Source organism: Pelobates fuscus, chromosome 1 (genome assembly GCF_036172605.1).
Source record: "Pelobates fuscus isolate aPelFus1 chromosome 1, aPelFus1.pri, whole genome shotgun sequence".
Classification (NCBI taxonomy): Eukaryota; Metazoa; Chordata; class Amphibia; order Anura; family Pelobatidae; genus Pelobates; species Pelobates fuscus.
The window spans coordinates 337,768,625-337,788,666 of NC_086317.1; the positions used below are offsets into that span (position 1 = coordinate 337,768,625).

Sequence of the window (20,042 nt, forward strand, 5' to 3'; positions counted from 1 at the left end):
TATCTGTATATGCATACACACAAAATATACACATTACAGTGTACTCCAGTCTAAACAATCTCTAATACTTACAATGTTTACCAAACCACCTAGGTACCTATCATAGGTAAAACAGTGAGGATTCAGTTATACAATATATTCATGCATTGTTGGCATGTCCTAACCTAGTGACTATTTTTGATGAATCCACTCAGTGTGATATAACATCTTTGTTATTCTTTACCTTGTCTGAACTGAATTATGATGTAATTTACTAAATCTTAAATGCAAATTTATATAAAAATACATAATCTAACGGGGAAAAAAAAAGGCTAACACAAATTACATATGATTATCAATGGTATAAATTCCAGAGAAGTGGCAGTTACCTTTTCGCTTTTGTGCCTTACACTGCAATCACAAAAATTTAACGAACAGTGGGCGCTTGAGCTTCCAGTGGCCATAGCAACTTCAAAAAAAAGTAGTGGTTGTGGTGCATAGAGTGTATTTTTTTTTTCCATATATAATCTTTATTTTGCCAACAGCATGAACAAACATACAATGCAGACATTGTCGGTTATATCAGATTTACATGTCAGTGTGAATTCAGTAACAATGCCATTTGAGCAGTACAATTTATGCATCGTGGAACAGTCAGTATATGCTCTTTATTTATAACATCGGGTAACTGTGTGCTCCTGAGCTGGTGTTGCCTTATACCTAGGTTTGAGTTTCTTACTTTTGGTAATGTGTTGGCAGAACTTGGGGGGAGGCGTCAGGAGCATTGGTAGGGGGGGGGGGGGGGAATTGAACTTGGAGTGGAGACTGAGAGTCCCCAGCCTTACTACCCTTTTCCTGCTCGGTCTAGTTAGCCTCTCATAAACATTTTTAGTCTTTCTCTGGGTGCTATAACATCAGTTAAACGGGTCTGGTTCGCGGTCGTTAATACCTGAAGCCTGGGGCGCACATCTAGACAGTGGGAGTCAGAGTCTGAGGTTCCAGCTTGCCCAGTCTTTTTCGTACCTGCTTTCCCCATCCCAGATCCTGCTGGCCATGCGCTCATGGGAGCTTATAATATCCACTCTCTCTGTGATAGCCACCAGTGTGGGTACTATTTTGCTTTTCCAATGTTGGGCTATTAGGCTTTTTGTCACTGTAAGTATGTTTATTAGTACTTTCCTGTGGGGGTGTAGTGAGAGCCCAGATATCATATGTAATAAGTAGTGTTCTGGTTTCAGGGGAATCAAGAGGCCGGTATTATTCTCAATAAGGCCTTGTATTTGTTTCCAGAGTTTACTTAAAGCCTGACATTCCCAAAACATGTGTACCATGGTGCCCACTCCCCCCTCGCACCGCCAGCAAAGCCCAGAGGAACCTGTGTAGATGCGTGCTAGTTTGTGTGGGACAAGGTACCATCTCATGGCTATTTTGCAGTATGCCTCCCATAGCGAGAGGCCCTTGGAGGCTTTTTTCGTGTTTGTCAATGCCTCATACCATTGGGCCAGTGTTAGTTGGCAGCCTAGTTCCCCCTCCCATTGCATCATATAGGTTCGTACGTCACCTGCCTGACCCTCTAGTAGGGCATTGTAGCACATAGACAGGGGCTTCCCTAGCTTAGTGGAGAGGACCTGAGCGGGCAGCAGGGGTAGGTCTCGGGATACCTCTTTTGTTCCACAAGTATGGGGTAGCAAAATGTTTTTTGTTCTGAGATACAGGTACATGTCCCTCTGGGGTAGGGAAAACTTTAGTTGGAGATCAGGGAATGTTTGAATCCTGTCCCCCACCAGTAAGTCCTTTACTTTATAAATGCCCCTATCTATCCAGTTCGCCAGTGGTAGGTCTGGGGAAAAAACGGTCATGGTTTCCAGCGGCGCTTCCCTGAAGAGCCGGCGCTGGTCCACAATCAGGTGGCTCCAAGTCCACCATGAGCCCAGCAGGAAGCGGGAGCAGTGGGACAGGTACGCTCCCTCAAACTTGACGGGGGCATTGGACCATAGCATACGGGACGTGTTGTGTGGGCGTAGATAGGCGTCTTCTAGTGGCAGCCACAGAGGTTTGTGAGAATCCCTCTGGAGTCTCAGGATGTGTACGCCCTGTGCTAGAGCCATGGCCCTATAATACGTTCTGATGTCCGGAAGGCCCAGGCCCCCTTTGGTAAAGGGGAAGCCTAGGTTGCGTTGGGCTATTCTTGGGGGCTTTCGTTTCCAGACATGAGCGTTAAGAACCGATTGCATTAGTTTTAGCAGTTTATTGGGGAGGGAAATCGGGATCGTGCGAAAGAGATACAAGATATGCGGCAGAGCCATCATTTTAATTGTATTGACTCGGCCCAACCAGGAGATCTCTAGTTTCTCCCATTTTTCCAGGGTGTTTCGTAATTTGTGTATGACAGGGTACTGATTCTCTTTAGGCATGGATTGTAGAGTTTTGGTCAACTTGATCCCCAGATACGTGAGGGATGATGTGCGCCAGTCAAAGGTGTATTCGGAGGTCAGTTGCGATTGTGTTTGGTGTGGCAGGTTGATCGGTAATGCCTGAGTTTTGGCTGTGTTGTTTTTATAGAAGGAAACCTCCCCGTATTCCCTGAGTAGAGTTAATAGTGCTGGAATAGAGCTGACGGGATGAGTTATGAACATGAGTATGTCATCGGCAAATAAAGCCAGCTTCTGTGTCCCTCCCGGGGTTGACAGACCCTGGATCAGTGTACTATCCTTTATGAGTCGTGTTAGTGGTTCGAGGCATAGAATAAACATAAGTGGCGATAATGGACAGCCCTGGCATGTGCCATTATGTATATTGAAGGGCGCCGACAGGAAGCCAGTGCTAAAGACTTTGGCCGATGGACTTTGATAGAGGGCCAAGATACTTGTCAGAAAGGCCTGCGGGAGGCCCATTTTAGTCAGTGTTTGTGTCATATATCCCCAGTGCAAGCGATCGAACGCCTTTTCGGCGTCCAACGCCAGCACCAGGCCCTGTTGAGAAGAGCGGCCTGCCCAGTCTATAAGATTTAGGAAGTGGCGTGTGTTGTCCCCCACCTGCCTGCCTGGTACAAACCCGGCTTGTTCAGCAGATATGAGCGTGGGGAAGAGTGCTTTGATCCTTGTAGCCAGCAATTTGGCGTACAATTTAGTGTCCGTGTTGAGGAGCGATATTGGTCTCAGGTTGGCGCAGTGCGTGGGAGGTTTATTGGGTTTAGGCAGAGTGACAATGAAAGCTTCCAGCATTTCACGGGGCATTTTGCCAGATTTCTTAATATCGTTAAATAGTTTTAACAGGTGGGGGGCTAGTTGGTCCGCGAACTTAATGTAGTAATAATTTGAGAGGCCATCTGGGCCCGGAGATTTGCGTTTGGGGAGCGATTTAATTGCTGTCCTTAGTTCTTCGTCGGTAAAGGGACTGGTTAGGTATGCGCAGAGATCTTGGGATATGCAGGGGAGGGTGACTTTGTTCAAAAAGGAGTCTATTCCTGCCGTAGTAGGTTGAGGTGTCTCTGGGTCTGTGTGTAGTTGATAAAGCGTTGCATAGTAGTCCGCTAAGGAGTTCACTATGTCCTGGGGGTTGTAGAGTTTGTCCCCATGCTTGGAAACAATGTAGGGGATCTTGGTCTGGAGGTATTTTTGTTTCAAGCGGCCAGCAAGAAGTTTGCCAGCTTTGTTCCCCAGTGTGTAGTGAGTTTGTTTCAGGTATCGCATGTGTTTCTCAGTGGTTTGTAATTGTAAGTCTCTTAGTTGGGCCCTGAGTGCTCGCAGTCGTTTATGAGTTTGCGTGGATGGGTTGGATTTATGGCCAGCCTCAATGTCAGCTATATCACGAGTGAGTTTGGTTTGCTCCGTGCGTACTGCCCTCTTATAAATTCCCCCCTCATAACTACTTTGTGGGCTACCCATTGTGTAGCAAGTGAGGTTTCGCAGTGTGCATGGTTCGCGAAGTATGCGTCTATTGTAGCGCGTATGTGCTCGACTTGGCGAGGTGCCTCCAAGAGCCAGGCTCCTCTCCCTCTCGCTGGGTGAGGTACTTTCATTGTTATCAGCATGGGGGCATGGTCCGACCATGTGATGGGGCCTATTTGCACGTCCACAGCATGGGGCAGAGTGGTTTTATCGAACAGGCATAGGTCTATTCTGGAATAAGTCATGTGGACAGGGGAGTAAAATGTATAGTCTCTCGCGCTCGGAAAGAGGTTGCGCCATACATCGTAGTAATCTGAGGAGTTTAATAAAGTCGCTAGATGTTGGCCCATAGCCAATGATGTTTTTTGGGGGGGTCGGTTTTGGGTCCTCTGCATGTCAACATGTGGGTCAGGTGTGCAGTTAAAGTCCCCGCATACTATGGTGTGCCCTGACTGGAATTGACCTAATTTGCGGAACGCCCTAGTGAGGAAATCTTTCTGTGTGTCGTTTGGGGCATACAGGGAGGCAATAGTCATTTGTAGGCCGTTGAGAGAGCCTACCAATATGAGCAGCCTGCCGTCTTTGCTGATGTGTTGTTTGGTGGGTGTAAAAACCCAGTCCCTGTGAAAATAGATTGAGACCCCTTTTGATTTTGTGCCGGACATGGCATGAAAGGCCTGGGGGAAGGTTTTGACCCTGAAGGTTGGCGGTTTGCGTACGTTAAAATGAGTCTCTTGTAGACATATTATGGCCGCCTTGGATTTGACCATTTCCTGGGCTGCCAATCTGCGTTTGTGTGGGCTATTGAGACCCTTAACGTTCATGGAAAGGATTTTTAAAGTGTTATCCATTAGTTGCAGTTAGTGGTTTGCTAATTTGTAAGAAGCTTGTTTGGCGTGGCAGTGGCATAGCTCGGCTTAAGGGGGATAGGATATGGGAGGCGGGGGTTAATACAGGGGATAACAATGACAACCAATTCGTAACTAAACAAAAGTATTTACATAGCGCCCTCATAGCGATCGGCGCCTTCACCGGGTGAGGCGTAGGCCGGCTCTCCATGCCTATGCCCACGCTCATCCTTGGGGTGCGCTCGGTGGTAGGAGCGAGATACGGATGACTTACAAGCTAGATTCGTTTACATAGCCTTCACATGAGTACAGTGCTATATTCACCTATACCTTATGACATAATATCATTCAAACAGTTTATCATTAGAGCACTCCCAGGATCCCCACCCTCCCCCCGCCATCAATATACACATTCAATTTCAGCACGTGGCCCAGTTTTAAGCGGCAATGTGCAATTTTCCCATGTTATGTGTGTCGGCTAGTGTTTCTCATAGTTACGTGGGATTAGGTGGAACAGTGTCCCCAATTCAGCTTATCGGTGGAGGGAAGAGTCCCAGGAGTACAGTCATTTAAGGTTTAGCCGGCGGTCCCACCATACGCCATTCTCCTTGCGGTCTTTGCTGTGGTGCAGTAGCGGCCGCTACCGTCGATTGTGTCGGGAACAGTCCCCATTCTTTGATAAGGCGCATGCCCACTTCCGGTTCGTTCACCATGTGGTTTTTACCGTTCTTCCATACGAGTAATTTCGTTGGGTAACCCCAGCGGTATTGAATATCGTGGTTCCGCAGCGTTTTCGTCACCGTGATGAAATCTCTTCTCCTAGCCATTGTTAAGGCCGACAGGTCCGCATATATGTTAATGGAGGTATATGGTGATGGTAACTTGTCCAGCTTGCGTGACGCTGTTAGCAATGCGTTCTTTGAGGTGAAGTAGTGAAATCTTGCGACCACATCCCGAGGTGTATCTGGTGCCAACCTCGGTGGTCGTGGTAGTCGGTGGGCTCGGTCCAGGAGCCACGCTCCCTCTGCTATGTCAGGTTGTAGGGTTGCGCAGAGTCCTTTTAGAAATGTGGGTAGTTCTTCTGTGCCCACTTGTTCAGGTACCCCGCGGAATCTAATGTTATTCCTGCGGGACCGGTCTTCTAAGTCTGCTAACTTACGTTTAAGTTGATTCTGTTCTTCCACCAGTTGTTGCACAGTGTTTGCCAGCTCATTTTGCTCGGCGCATAAATCTTCCGTGCGGGCTTCTAACTGGTTGGTGCGTTCTCCCAGGTCAGAAATCTCCTTTTTAATTTCACTGGTCGCCTTCCTGAGATCAGATTGCAGAGTGACCCTAAAGTCTTGCAACATTAGATACAGCCTTTTCTCCGTTACCGGAGCATCTGTGTACGGGCAGGGGTCCCCCTCAGGGTCGGGCGCGTTATCAGCAGGCTGTGAGCTGGCGTGGCCGTCGTCGCCATCTTGTGTAGGCCGCACGCAGTCCTTTCTGGCGGGACGGATCTGGTCCGTCAATTTCGTCTGCTTTGCTGGTGCCATCATAGGGGTAAGGTCCACAAGTTTGGCAGTCGCTGGAGGGCTGTGTGTGATGGGATTTATAGGCTGCGAAGTCATCCAAAGCACGGAGCTCTCACTCCATGCGACCGCTCTCACAGCCACGCCCCCTAGAGTGTATTTTTAAAGTTATTTTGTTCATGTCTTCACTTTCTCAATCCTGTGAGTGCAAGATTTTTTTTTTGTATGTGATTTTTATATCACTCTGCATACTCACTCACTAAACACCAACTTAAGCTCTCCCAAAATGTAATTTTTTTTTTTAACAGCATATGATCATACATAAGCCTGCCACAATGCCAATATACCTAATTTTTGGCATGTCCTATTCTAGCAACCTAATTGATACTCATTTACTTTGGAAACCCATCCTCCTGGGGCTCTATGCAGTGCAAGGTTAAAGTAGCATTGTCATGCCGAACGTACCTTTCCCCAATCAGGATCTGTTCTTCTTTTCTTCATATCTGAAGTAGCTTTCTTTAAAACATAAGACAAAGTATGGACTTTGTCTGATGTATATTTCCTACGCTTGACCAGCTTTGACCCAAGGAGGAGCTATAGTCTGCTCCACTTCCTGTGGTCTAAGAAATGTTCTCACAATACTCACCTCTCCTCCTACGTACTTATGTTGCTTCATTCGCCATTCGAATGGCCGTTCGCCGACAAAACTAACGAACTTCACCCTAACAGAATGAGTATCGTTTGTTCATTCGTGTTAGGACAAAATTCTGTACTTTTTGATCATATCGGAATTTCATTTGAATGAAGTGGCACATGGGGGTCCTAAATGACAATGGGGGTGGAGACCTATTGTACCCCCCACGGCCCTCACCCATGAGCGGGTGTGGACCTTAAGTGATAAGGGGGGGTTCCTACTGCCTCCTCCCTGGCCCTATTGAACCCCCCCACCCATGAGCAGCGGGTGGGGGCCTTAATTTCCAATAGTGGGTGACAAACTGCCTCCTCCCTGCCCATGAGTGGCAAATGGAGGCCCTAAATGACAAGAGGTAAGGAAGCCCCATTGTCCCCCCCCCAACCCACACCCATGAATGGCGGGTGTGGGCCCTAGTGACAATAGAGGGGAACCTATTACCCCTTCTCATTGGCGACGAGTGGGGGCTAAATGTAAAAATAACCCCCACCCCAGGTGGCTATGGATCCCCAAATGCCTAGTCACCCCTCCCCTCCCTCAAATAAAATAAAACCTTGCCTACTGCCCTCACCCTAAAAATAGTAAGGAGGGGAAGCAAGTAGGACCTCACCCTTGTCGTTTAGGGCCGCCAGTCATGGGTGGGGGCCAAGGGGGAACACTAAGTCCCCTGTTTATATTAGCGGCCTCCACTGTGCACGAGGGTTAGCTCGGAGGATTCTTCCCCCCCCCCCCCCCCCCTGTTAATTAAGGGGCACTTTATAAGAGTCATGGGAAAGATGGCAAATGAAGCAACACGAGAACACAGAAGGGAGTATTGGGAAAAATTATCTGACCACAGGAAATGGAGCAGACTTAAGCTCCTCCTTGGGTCAAAACTGGTCAAGCGTAGGAAAAAACATAAGACAAAGTAGTCCCTACTTTGTCTTATGTTTTAAAGAAAACTAGATCATATATGAAGAAAAGAAGAACAGATCCCGAGAGATGAAGAGAGGAGGAAGCGACTGGGGAAAGGTAAGTTCTGCGTGATAGTGACGCTTTAAATACGACCCTGGAACGAGTCACTTGTGACAGGGAGGGGTGTAATATTAAGGGAGATGGCCTGGACTTCCACAAATATTTGCATATGAAACCAAGGGGGCTTTACTTGCCTAAAATGTATATATTGAAAGATAGAAGGTTTATTTTTTCATGTTTGTTCTCATTATAATCTTTTTGGTACCTGGCTATATGCTCTCACAGAGACTTCAAATTCCAGATTAGATGCAGCACCATGCTGATGAGATCCACAAAGGGGAAACTGCAAGCCTGGTTTCTGGTCACTGATCATTTGGGGTCATAGCCCATGCTTTGGTTTAACTCCTTAAGGACACATGACATGTGTGACATGTTGTGATTCCCTTTTATTCCAGAAGTTTGGTCCTTAAGGGGTTAAATAAAAAAAGATAACTAAATAAAACTGTATAGCTATGCCCAATGTTAAGGGTGCCTGCCGAAATGCAGTATGAAGTCTTAAACATAATGATTGTCTGTGCTAATTAGCATGTTAAAGGAACACTATAGTCCCCTAAATTACTTTAGCTAAATAAAACCGTTTTAGTGTATAGATCATTCCCCTGCAATTTCACTGCTCAATTCACTGTCATTTAGGTGTTAAATCACTTTGTTTCTGTTTATGCAGCCCATGCCACACCTCCCCTGGCTATAATTGACAGAGCCTGCATGAAAAAAAACAACTAGTTTCACTTCAAACAGATGTAATTTACCTTAAATAATTGTATCTCAATCTCTAAATTGAACTTTAATCACAAACATGAGGCTCTTGCAGGGTCTAGCAAGCTATTAACATAGCAGGGGATAAGAACATCTTAATTAAACAGAACTTGCAATAAGGAAAGCCTAAATAGGGCTCTCTTTACAGGAAGTGTTTATGGAAGGCTGTGCAAGTCACATGCAGTGAGGTGTGACTAGGGTTCATAAACAAAGGGATTTAACTCCTAAATGGCAGAGGATTGAGCAGTGAGGCTGCAGGGGCATGTTCTATACACCAACACTGCTTCATTAAGCTAAAGTTGTTCAGGTGACTATAGTGTCCCTTTAAGCTCTGGAAACTCTGGAAGATTTGTGGAAAGATGATTTCTTAGTTTCTGTTCCCAAGAAGGACTTCTCAAAGTCCAACTTGAGATATGCAGGTGATGAATGACTTGTAATTTACTTAACAGCACAAAGCAAAATAGAGTTGTTATATCCTTATATTAACTGTACTGACTATAGTGGCGAGTGGGGTAGCCCTGTTCTTTAATGCATCAGCTGTAGTACTTGTTCCAGCCTCAGAGTAGAATGCTCTCTCCTAGGTGGTGTCAGCTCCGGCTTTGACCTTTGCATGGTCAGTAACATAAATGTCATTAGGTTTGTAAAGTAAGTTAATAACTTCTGTACTACTAGGACTACTTGATCATTAAAGAAAATATATTTCTTCTTTCATATATAAAAAAAAAATATATATATATATTGCTTTTTACAGTGTATAATATTGTGCTTTCTTGGATCTTCACCTTAAAAATGGTTTGTTTTTCATAGCTTCTTCAATTATCATGAGATATCTTTCTTTCTTTCTTTTTTTTTTTTTTTCTAGACCTGAGAAGTTGAGCAAACTCCCAGTTATTTTAGGAAATCTAGACATACACATCGACAATATTTCTCCTGATTTCCCAAGTAAGTTCCTGGTAAATAATGATAATGTGTAAATCAGTCCTTTCTCGGTCCACAGTTTCATTTTAATTGTATTCTTCTTTCAGATTATGTAAATTCCTCATACATTCCCATGAAACAGTTTGAAAACAACAGTGAGACTGTAGTTACATTTGAAGTGGAGGAATTTGTGCCGTGCATACCTAAACACACGCAACCTTTCACCATCTACAACAATCACCTTTACGTTTATCCTAAATACTTGAAATATGATGGTCAAAAAGCATTTGCCAAGGTAATTTTCTTCATTGTGGTATGGAAAAAAGCACCCTTATCTTCTTTGTTTGGCTAATGATTATTATTGTTACCAATGTAACTTGTAATAAAAAAAATAAAAATAAAATCTCTTTAATTGCAATGTTTTACATGAAATGTAAACCTTCTAACTCACACTTGGTTTGCAGGGAATAGAGTACTCCTAAGAAGTTAACAGACAGGGAGTCCGTTGGGCTATGTTAGTAGTAGCTAGGCCACAGCTTCATTTATTATAATGTTGGCCTTTTTATCACACCTGGGAACCTTCTTGTGAATGCCCAGTGCTACGGAGTTCAAATAAAGTTAAACAAACTGATCATATACCTTGACCTGGACAGAAGTTCATACCCAGGTATATTATTACACAGAAATAATGGACTGTGTAAAATGTTGTCAGAATTTTATTACCCATTGCTTTGGTAAAATGACTAGTTTTGGGTTTAGAGTTCAGTTTGGCTGATTACCCCTCTAATCCTATAGAGTAAGCCAAGAGATAACAAACACTGACCAGATTGGTTGCCTGGTGCATTTCTACATAGCTGGCTCCTATGCTACACCAGTTTTTTGTTTTTTTTAAATCTATAACTCTATTGCTCTTTGGGTTTTATTCTCTTTAGTTCTCTTATGGTTTCTGTTATTTTCATATTTCTCCGTGCAAGTGTATTTCCCCCTCTATCCTACAAACAGTGATTTCCCGACCTCATTTTATTGTGACGTGCAGTTATGCACCCTAATTGTAATCCTTCTTTCATCCACAATATTTCACTCTATCTTCCTATATTTCATCTTATATGTGTGACACCAGATAGAGTGGATCACAATGTATAAAGGAAATGTTGGTAAACTTCCCCATATTGCAGCTCCCTTGTAAATATACTCCCAACGACAAGTCATTTATAACGCCAAACCAATAAGGAACAAAGGGTGCGTGTGAAGAAAACCTACACTGTGTAACTGCAAATAAATAAATTCCCACACAGTCTGCGTTGAGGGGTGTTGAGGGGAGATACAGATGTTTAATAGAAGGTCACATATAGAATAAAAACATGAAATTATTTATTTTTTCCTATAAATTATATTTATCCTTTTACTGTGAATATTTAATATGTTTAATATTTATAATTTTAAAAAAATCAGCTTACAGTTTAGTACTATTTTTAAATATATATTTTTACAATACAATTTTTGATAGGTATCCTTACTTGATGCACTATAATCTTATAGAATATGATTATCAGCTACAAGTATGGGGTGTGGTGTTCATTATGTTAATACTTTTATTGTTTTATTATATATGGGACATTAAAAAGGCCATATTTTATTTGGCGTACTTCACAATGTAATGCATCTGTCCATTCCAATACAAGGTTTTATTTTATCTTGGTGTTGGGGGCAGTATACACAGTGTGTTTCACTATGCATGGTGTGTGCATGATTTCTTCTATGATGACAATATTAAATGCAAATAAGCATTGGTTTACCAAAAAATAACACACGTTTGTCAAACCCAGAAAGATGTTTGACATGCTAGAGGAATCTGATTGGAGAAAACTCTGTGACTGTAAAAAGAATTAATAAAACATAAAAGGAAACAGTCTGCACATTTTACACTTTAAACGGGGAATAAGGTTTGCATGAATTTGTAGGTGCAGTTGATCTAATGATCTGATATTTTATACTATGTATGATTTTTCCATATAATATTTTTATTCCATATTCAATTTCCTTGCTATTATGCATCCTGACTGTTTCAGGATTATCTTTCTTTATGGGTATTTACTTGACCCTGGAAGGCTGGTTCCCTCAAGCTGATTACAATTCAAGACCGTTAAAAGGCAAGCCCAAGTATTTGACTATATTAGCAACTAGAAATCCTGCTGCCAGCAACAGGAGATGGCATTGCTCAGGGCTAGAGTGGCATTGCTACCCCCACTGATATGTCTATGGTTACAAAGACCACATTTTTCCAGTGACTGCTGTTTAATCACTTCCAGCTGGGAGCCTGAAGCATGAAAATGTACAGGTGGCTTGACTCAATGGCACAATTGTGGGGCCTGGAAAAAAAAAATAATCAAAATTTAAAAAGACCATGATTAGGCTACTGAATACAGTCTGAAAGCAGCAAAAAGTGAAAGGTTCAGCAGGCAAATCCCATAATGTTTACATGCACATTTGACCCATTGTGTTGCTTTATATCAAATCTGTTTAAATTTGCACGATAAGCACCAAAACAACTTTAGTTTAATCCCTTCCTGACCGCGTATCAGTTACGTCCGACAAAAAACGGTTCTTAAGGATCGCTTCCAGATGCTCTGATGGTATTGCAGCGATGCCTCGATGTCGAGGCATCGTGCAATACCTCTCCATACTTCCGGGTGATCGCTACAGGGGGATCACTTCCGGGTTGCTCCACGTGGCGCCTGGCAGTAAAGCAGAGCATCGGTAGCCATCAGGCAGGCTTCCAATGCTCTGCCTGTGCTGAGTGCCTCGAGGGGTGGAGGCACTCAGTAAAGACATAAATAATAATAATTAAAATATAAATATATTAACCTCCCCAGCCATGTGGCTCTAAAGATGGCGCTGCCTTTCTAAAGGCAGTGCATCATGGGGCTTCTGGGGATGTCCCTAGCCTGCCTCTTCATAGAGGCAGGCTAGGGACATCCAATCAGAGTTTGTCCCCATAACTATGTTTATTCTAACTATGATCCGCATTTCTGTTCAGGTCAATATTAGTAAATATTGACTCTGATCAGTATGGATCTCCCTCCCTCTCTTCACTTGTGTTTTAGTGAGAGAGGGAGAGAAATCTGTGTTTTAGGTAGAGATTTAGGTAGTTTTAAGTAGGGATTTGTAAAATTGTGAGACCCAAAGGCTCTTTCAGAGCCATAAACCCCTATCTTGCCAGTGATCACTATGATCACTGGCTCTTGCACAGCAGCACTTTTTTACTGTCTGTGCATTTTTTTAGGGGTTAATATTTTTTAGTGTTTTTTTTTTATTTTTTTCGTATGCCATCCTTGCGTTGGAGTCTGATTCGTCTATGTCTGACTCCGACCCCGATTTTGACCCTGCCAGGTGCTCAGATACATTTTGACCCTGCCAGGTGCTCAGATGCAGTGTCTGCTGCTAGAGAGGTATCTAGTTATGATGTATCTGTGGCTGCTAGTCCCCCTGCCCGAAGGAGACGTGCTGCTCCAGCTGGCAGTACTGCTGAGGAGTGGGTAGTGCCTCATCGACAGAGGCCATATATCCCACCCTTCACTGCAAATCCTGGCATCAATGTGGATGTTGCAGGATTTAGCCCTTAACAGTTTATGGAGGTGTTTCTGGGCTATGATGTATTAGGGAACATTGTCCCCCAAACTATTTTATAGGCCCATTAGTTCCTTGCTGCAAAGCCTGACTCTTTTTTGTAAAACAGCAATGGGCCCCCATCGATGTGCCAGAATTTAAAAGATTCTGGGCATGGACTATGCTGATGTTAATCATAAAGAAGCCCTCCATCTGCTCCTACTGGAACAGTAGGCCCCATCTGCTCTACCCCCATTTACTCCCAGTGTATGTCGAGGAAGATGGATGGAATTATTCTACTTATCATGCACTTCAGCGACCACAGCCTGTGCCCCCCTATGGAGCATCCCCAGTTTGACAGGCTGTATAAAATCCGCCCCTTGATTACCCACTTCGCTGCCAGGTTTGCAGGGGCTTATACACGTGGAAGGAACATGTGCGTGTCCCTGATGAAGTATAAGGGAAGACAGGGCTTCAAGCAGCATATTCCTTCCAAGCGCTCCAGGTATGGTGTAAAGGTGTATAAGCTCTTTGATAGCGAGACTTTCTTGTGTACGAGGGAAAGGATACCCATCTTGACCCTCCAGGTTGCACAAAACATATGGGAACCAGTGACAAGATTGTCTGGGACCTGATATTCCCCCGATGAACAAAGGATACCATTTTTATACAAGTGCCCCTTTGTTCAGGCTACTGTATTGTTTTGATACAGTAGCTTGCAGTACAATAAAAAAAGAATCGCGCAGGTTTCCCAGGACAACTTGCACGCACCTGGCTACGAAGGGGGGACACCTCAGCTCTGCGCCAAGAGGAGCGGTTGGCAGTTATGTACAAAGACAAGAAGGATGTGTACCTTCTTACCACCATCCACACTGAGAGGACCGTGGAGGTCTGTGTACATGGCAGAGCTGAGAGCACAAGGAAGCCAGTGTGCATCAAGGCGTATAACCAGCATATGGATGGGGTTGATCTGGAAGATAAGCTGCTGCAGCCCTACCTAATTATACAGAAGACAAGGGCCTGGTACAAAAAGGTTGCAATCTATTTAAAGGATCACTATTGGCACCCAGACTTCTTCAGCTCAATGAAGTGGTCTGGGTGCCAGGTCCCTCTAGTTTTAACCCTGTAGCCGAAAACATAGCAGTTTCAGAGAAATTGCTATGTTTCACTGAGGGTTAATCCAGCCTCTAGTGGCTGTCTCACCGAGAGCCGCTAGAGGCGCTTCCGTAATTCCCACTGTAAAAATCACAGTGAGAAAACACTGGACGTCCATAAGAAAGCATTGAGTAATGCTTTCCTATATGCGGTTTGAATGCACGCGTGGATGTCTGCAGAGGAAGGAGAGTTCCCCAGCGCCGAGGTAGCCTGGCGCTGGAGAAAGGTAAGTGGCTGATTACAGTTAAACACAAACACCCCAGAAATGTAAAAAGAGCCCTGGTTCTTTACAGTAAGAAAATTGAAAAACGGTTTGATCACTAAGGTGTTAGGCGGTTTTGGTGTATCACAGATCAATTGTCTGCTATTTATGAGAGTACATGGTGAGTGATCGCAAGTAACAGAGTATATGGTATATGGAGTTTGTGTGCATCCATCCACAGTTGGTGGATAGGTTGATAATTGGGTTCTTTCACCTGTCATTTTCTACTTTCTCCACCTCCTCCCCTCTTTCAACATGAACAGTATTTTGTTCCTGCACCACTGTTCAAATAAGAAATTGCTTTTATTTAAACAATATATTTTATTTTCATCTTCCAAATTGTTTGCCTTGAGATGTAAATGTTTATCATGCCTTAATAACATGCAAAGTTCCTTATTAAAGACATTGTTTCACATTCTGATTCTTTTGTAAACTCACAATGTATGTTTGTGGTTTTCTGTTTTCTTAGGCAAGAAATATTGCAATATCCATTGAATTTAGGGACTCTGATGAGGAGGAATCTCAGCCATTAAGGGTTTGTTCATCTTTCTTTATGGAAAGCATGCCTTATGGAGCACTCATTAGTATTTTGAGATATATCCCTGTGTATTTATTCCACTAAGTGTAAGTTTCTATAGTGTGTCTTCATAGGTTCATACCTAATATATTGAGTGGCTCACGTAGATTAAATGGTTAAATATTAGATATATGCAGTAGTGTGATTACTCATTTTGACTTTTCTTACAGAATGAGATGTGACATGATGCAGATTTAGGGGAAATGTTACTTGTATCGATTTTCTGTTAGACCAGTTATAGATTCATATTCCAAAATATTCCAAAATGATGGTGGATTGTCTATGGTAATATGTAAAAATAATATATGTACTGTATATAAAAATGTTACTCTTTCTTTGTCTGCATGCATTGCTACCTAACTTGATTCTGATAAACATGTTTACATTTATGATTAATATGTTTTGTCTTTGTTTAATCGACATAGAAAAATATGAATTAAAATGTAATGGAGTTAAACGTTATAATGAAATATTAAAATGGTCAGAGGGGGTCGGTGTATTGATGTAGGGGTTAATTTGATGTCATTTCAGGAACAACGTTTATTTTAGATTTGATTGTATTCAGCTGTGATTTGTTTTGGAGACCATGTATTAATATTTGAATACTGGCAGTATAAAGACTTATCAGATATGTGTTTTGTTGCACACCCATAAATGGTGTTTGGTTGCCAACGCTTGTTAAGCCAAGCTAACTAAATAAAGGAATACTGGACACTCATTTCTTCTAGGCGTGCTGCGAAGTGCTCTATTTACATAGTCATTTCATTGATTTACTAATATGTATACCATACCATATTATGTCGTTTATAAGAGATGTCGTGGTCTGAATCTCCTATTTGCACTTATTTTCCTTCAGTGTATTTATGGAAGGCCTGGGGGTCCTGTGTTTGTGAAAAATGCTCTAGCCTGTGTTTTGCACCATCACCAGAATCCGGAGTTCTATGATGAGGTATCTGTGTGTCAATACGGATTACGTACTAAAGATGTTTATAGTTTGTATAGAGCCAGTGACACGCTATGCAGTCATCACGATCTTGTCCCTTACTACCCATATTTCCTGTTTGTATAACATTAGCAGCTCCACTTAGCCCTGTTATTTCCATATGAGTTTGTCATTCCATTTAGATTATTATGACCGTTATACTGTCTATGGTCCTAATGCCTGTGAAAAGCTGGATTTAGGCTCTCATGAAGAGTCTTGACATGTTATGAGAAGTTTTAAGTGTAAAACGTGGTGTAATAGGCCTTTACTGTATTCCCTTTGTCTCCTTTGTGATGGGGTTCAAGCAGTGTAGCCCACCAAAGCAAAGCCTGCTTTTCCTTGTTCTACATGATTGGCAGGCGTGTTGACAATATACAATAAGCAATCTGCTTTACCAAATGCAGACCTGGGGCAATGTGGTTTACATGCTCCTGAGATATATTTGAATTCATTAATTTCCAAGATAATATTTATCACTCACTCTGTCCTACAAATTATATGATTTGTCATATTTCCCTACAAGTCATATTTCCCTACAAGTCATTTTTGGAAAGAATTATCAAGATGAAAAACGAACTGGAACTACTACCGTGGAAACCAGTCAAATGATATTGCAGATTGCTCCAGTTTAAGAACTTTGCCACTAAATTGAGAAAACTGTTTATCACCCCCCTCCCCAATTAGGAATCTTATTCTAGGGTCAGTAAGTGGTTAACACATGTTTCAGAGTTTGAGAGCTAAATGGGATATTATGCACATTCTGTGCCTTTAAAATGTGATGTTTACATATTGTTTAATTCCGACAGAGACAAAATAGATGTATATAATTTTTTTTAAAAATTCCCTTTATACATTTTCCATTGGAGGTTGAAGAGTGAAAGAGGAAGAAAATGTAACCGAAGTGTTGATGTTATTTTTTTGGCAGATCAAAATAGAACTGCCCACACAACTTCATGGAAAACACCATTTATTGTTCACATTCTACCATGTCAGCTGTGATACATCGAGCAAAGGGGGAACAAAGAAGAAAGATGTCATTGAAAGCCAAGGTTTGCTTTGTTTTATGTTGACTATTGCGGCGAATGTGCTGCTAAACATGTTGGTGATTGCATTGTAAAAGCAGATTGCGTTCTGTCTACATGTGTTGGGCATTTCAAAGTACTGTAAGCACTGCTGTTCGTGGTAGTGGCTGTGGTTCTATGAGTCATGCCGTTCTTCTGTTTTCTGTCAAAGTGAATTATGCATATTATCTGACCATGGTTTGACACCAGGAGAAGCCCTGCAGGATACAACATGCAATTTTTTTTATAGTGACTCTTTATAAAATACTTTATAGGTTGACGTAATTATGTGGATTTTTTTACACCTTCAACAGTGTCGTCACAAGCACTAGAAATTGGCACATCATTGTACACAAGCACTAGAAATGGGTAGACAATCATTAGTGTACAGCCCATACACAGTGAATGGGCCCGGGTAAGTAATTGGGCCCACTCCGTTCACTGCCTGCAAGGGACCATGACTCTTTCTTGCAGGGAAGCCCCCATTATAAAGAGCTATAATAAAATAGAGCAGGGGTTCTCAACCCAGTCCTCAGGACCCCCTACCAGACCAGGATTTGGGGATTACCTGGGTGTGTCTAAGGTGTTTAGAAAATGGGGGGAAAAAAACACCTTAGACTCTAAGGTGTTGTTTTTGTTTTTTTTTCTAAACACCTTAGACACACCCAGGTAATCCCTAAACCCTGGACTGGTAGGGGGTCCTTGAGGACAAGGTTGAGAACCCCTGAAATAGACTATCCACACAGTATAACAGTATATTGTGGGCAGATTCATGGCACTTACACCTAGAAAACCTTAGTGAAATTAAATGCAGCACATGAGTAGAGTTTAGGTTTCAGTCTGGAGAGAGATTAAAGTATTTGCGTGGCAGTCTGGAGATAAATTATTGGAGTTAGGTGGTCTGCTGCAGTAGGTTTAGAGAGTTAAGGTCTGGTGAAAGATTAGGGAGGTTAGTTGCATGCTGCGAAGAATTAAGGAGATTGTTTGACAGACTATGGAGGAAGATTACATGTTAAATGTTAAATTCACCAGGGTGGTGAACAAGTATTTTTTTTTGGCAATATTTTTATCAATATCATCTCGAAGCATTAAGTTCAAGTAACTAATAACATTAGTTGAGATTCTATTTATATTTGTTCAATCTATATCTCAAAGTAGGCTTGATTTATTGAATGGTATTGGCTTTAAAGCTGGCTGAAAGTCAAGCATCTAAAGTAATTTGCATTAGTAGCTGTGGCTTCAATACTTTTATTATTAAATTGGAGCTGGCTTTGCAGATGGCTTTGGGATTCAATTTACTTTGAAAAGGCAGTTTCCTTTATTTTCTTGGAAGCTGTTTTTTTCCAGCTGAAAATATAGGCCATATCTCAGTGGACCAGCTTGAGTTTAGAAGATTCGATGACTCTTTCAAGTGCTAAAAATAAATCTGGGTCAAAAAGGACAATAAAAAGGCACTTGTGTAAAAGTGTAAAAGAATGCATTACATTTATTTTAATTCTAAGGAATTTTATATATATATTTTTTGTTATATGAAATTTGGTAATTAGCAGATGGGTGTAGGATGTTTAGTCAATGGACAGTTTGTCTTTTTTTCATGCATGCTATTATTTGTGCGAGCAATATTTATGTAAAATGGGTTTATATACAGTAATAATCTGTTATTTCAAAATATTTCTTTACTGTTGGTTAGAATCAATAGAAAACTTAATAGATCAATGTCTGAAACACTTCTTTGTTTCCACCATTGGGCTGTTAAAAGTAGTCTGATGCAAAATGCTAATCACAAATTTTGCAAGAGGATGAGTAGACATCTTTATTAAAATGCATTCGCTTCCACATGCAGAAACTGACATATTATATGGATACTCAAAGCAACCTAACCAATACAACACAGTGTAGTGTTTATGCTGATAATAGTGTAAGGGGCACTGCTTAAAGGGACTCTCCAGTGCCAGGAAAACAAATCCCTCCCACCCCCCATCCCATGTTGATGAAGGGGTTAAAACCCCTTCAGTGACTTACCTGAATCCAGCGCCGATTTCCCTTGGCACTGGGTCAGGCTCCGCCCACGCTCCTCCCCCATCATCAGCCGACGGGGGAGACCTAATGCGCATGCACGGCAATGGCCACACGCGCATTAGACCTCCCCATCGGAAAGCATTGTTCATTATCAAAGTTAATTCTATCGAATCAGGACAGCAGTGGCAGGCTGAGAGCATTTGGCACAGCCAGGTTGGGTGGAATTGACCTATAGGCTGAGAGCATTGAGGGCCGGTTAGCTGAGCTACGGTGATTATGAAATAAAGCACAATCCTACCAATGAGGCATTCTTGGTTAGCTGTATGCTTGGGTGACCTCACCAAGTGAACACAGGAAAGCACATATAAATGGGGTTAAAGTAAAAAAAAAAAAATCTGAAAGCTTAAAGCAGCTGCTTCTAGCAGAAGGTAGGAGAACAATATGTATTTATGTCAGTATAAATAGACTTCATGCAACCACATTGCTTTGGAAGGACAATATTTTGATGAGCTCATCCCAACATGATGTAAATTACATTTTAATATATCATGGTATTATAAATAGCATTGTAGGCTAGTAGCATTGCTAAATTAAGCATAAAACAAGCTAGAAAGGTGACAATTTCCTGTAAAGCAGTTGTTTTAGGCAAATACTTTTTTTAGTAAACCTCCTCTAATTTTAGTTTCAATGCAATATATATCAAACCGTTCAGTTGTGGCAGTATGTTTTAAATCTTCACATAGCTGTGCTTATCATACGAAATTGTACCTTAC

At 42.2% G+C, this 20,042-nt stretch overlaps 1 protein-coding gene across 16 annotated transcripts in view; it reads left to right on the plus strand.

Annotated features, from left to right (window-relative positions):
• DOCK9 (dedicator of cytokinesis 9) overlaps positions 1–20,042 on the plus strand; it is a 266,617-nt gene that overhangs the window by 154,528 nt on the left and 92,047 nt on the right. For all 16 annotated transcript variants that reach the window (XM_063425570.1, XM_063425524.1, XM_063425509.1 and 13 more), the window contains exons 16-20: positions 9,552–9,631; positions 9,715–9,902; positions 15,100–15,165; positions 16,064–16,156; positions 17,115–17,238. In XM_063425570.1, coding sequence (XP_063281640.1) covers positions 9,552–9,631; positions 9,715–9,902; positions 15,100–15,165; positions 16,064–16,156; positions 17,115–17,238 — 551 coding nt within the window. The remainder of the gene's footprint in view (positions 1–9,551; positions 9,632–9,714; positions 9,903–15,099; positions 15,166–16,063; positions 16,157–17,114; positions 17,239–20,042) is intronic.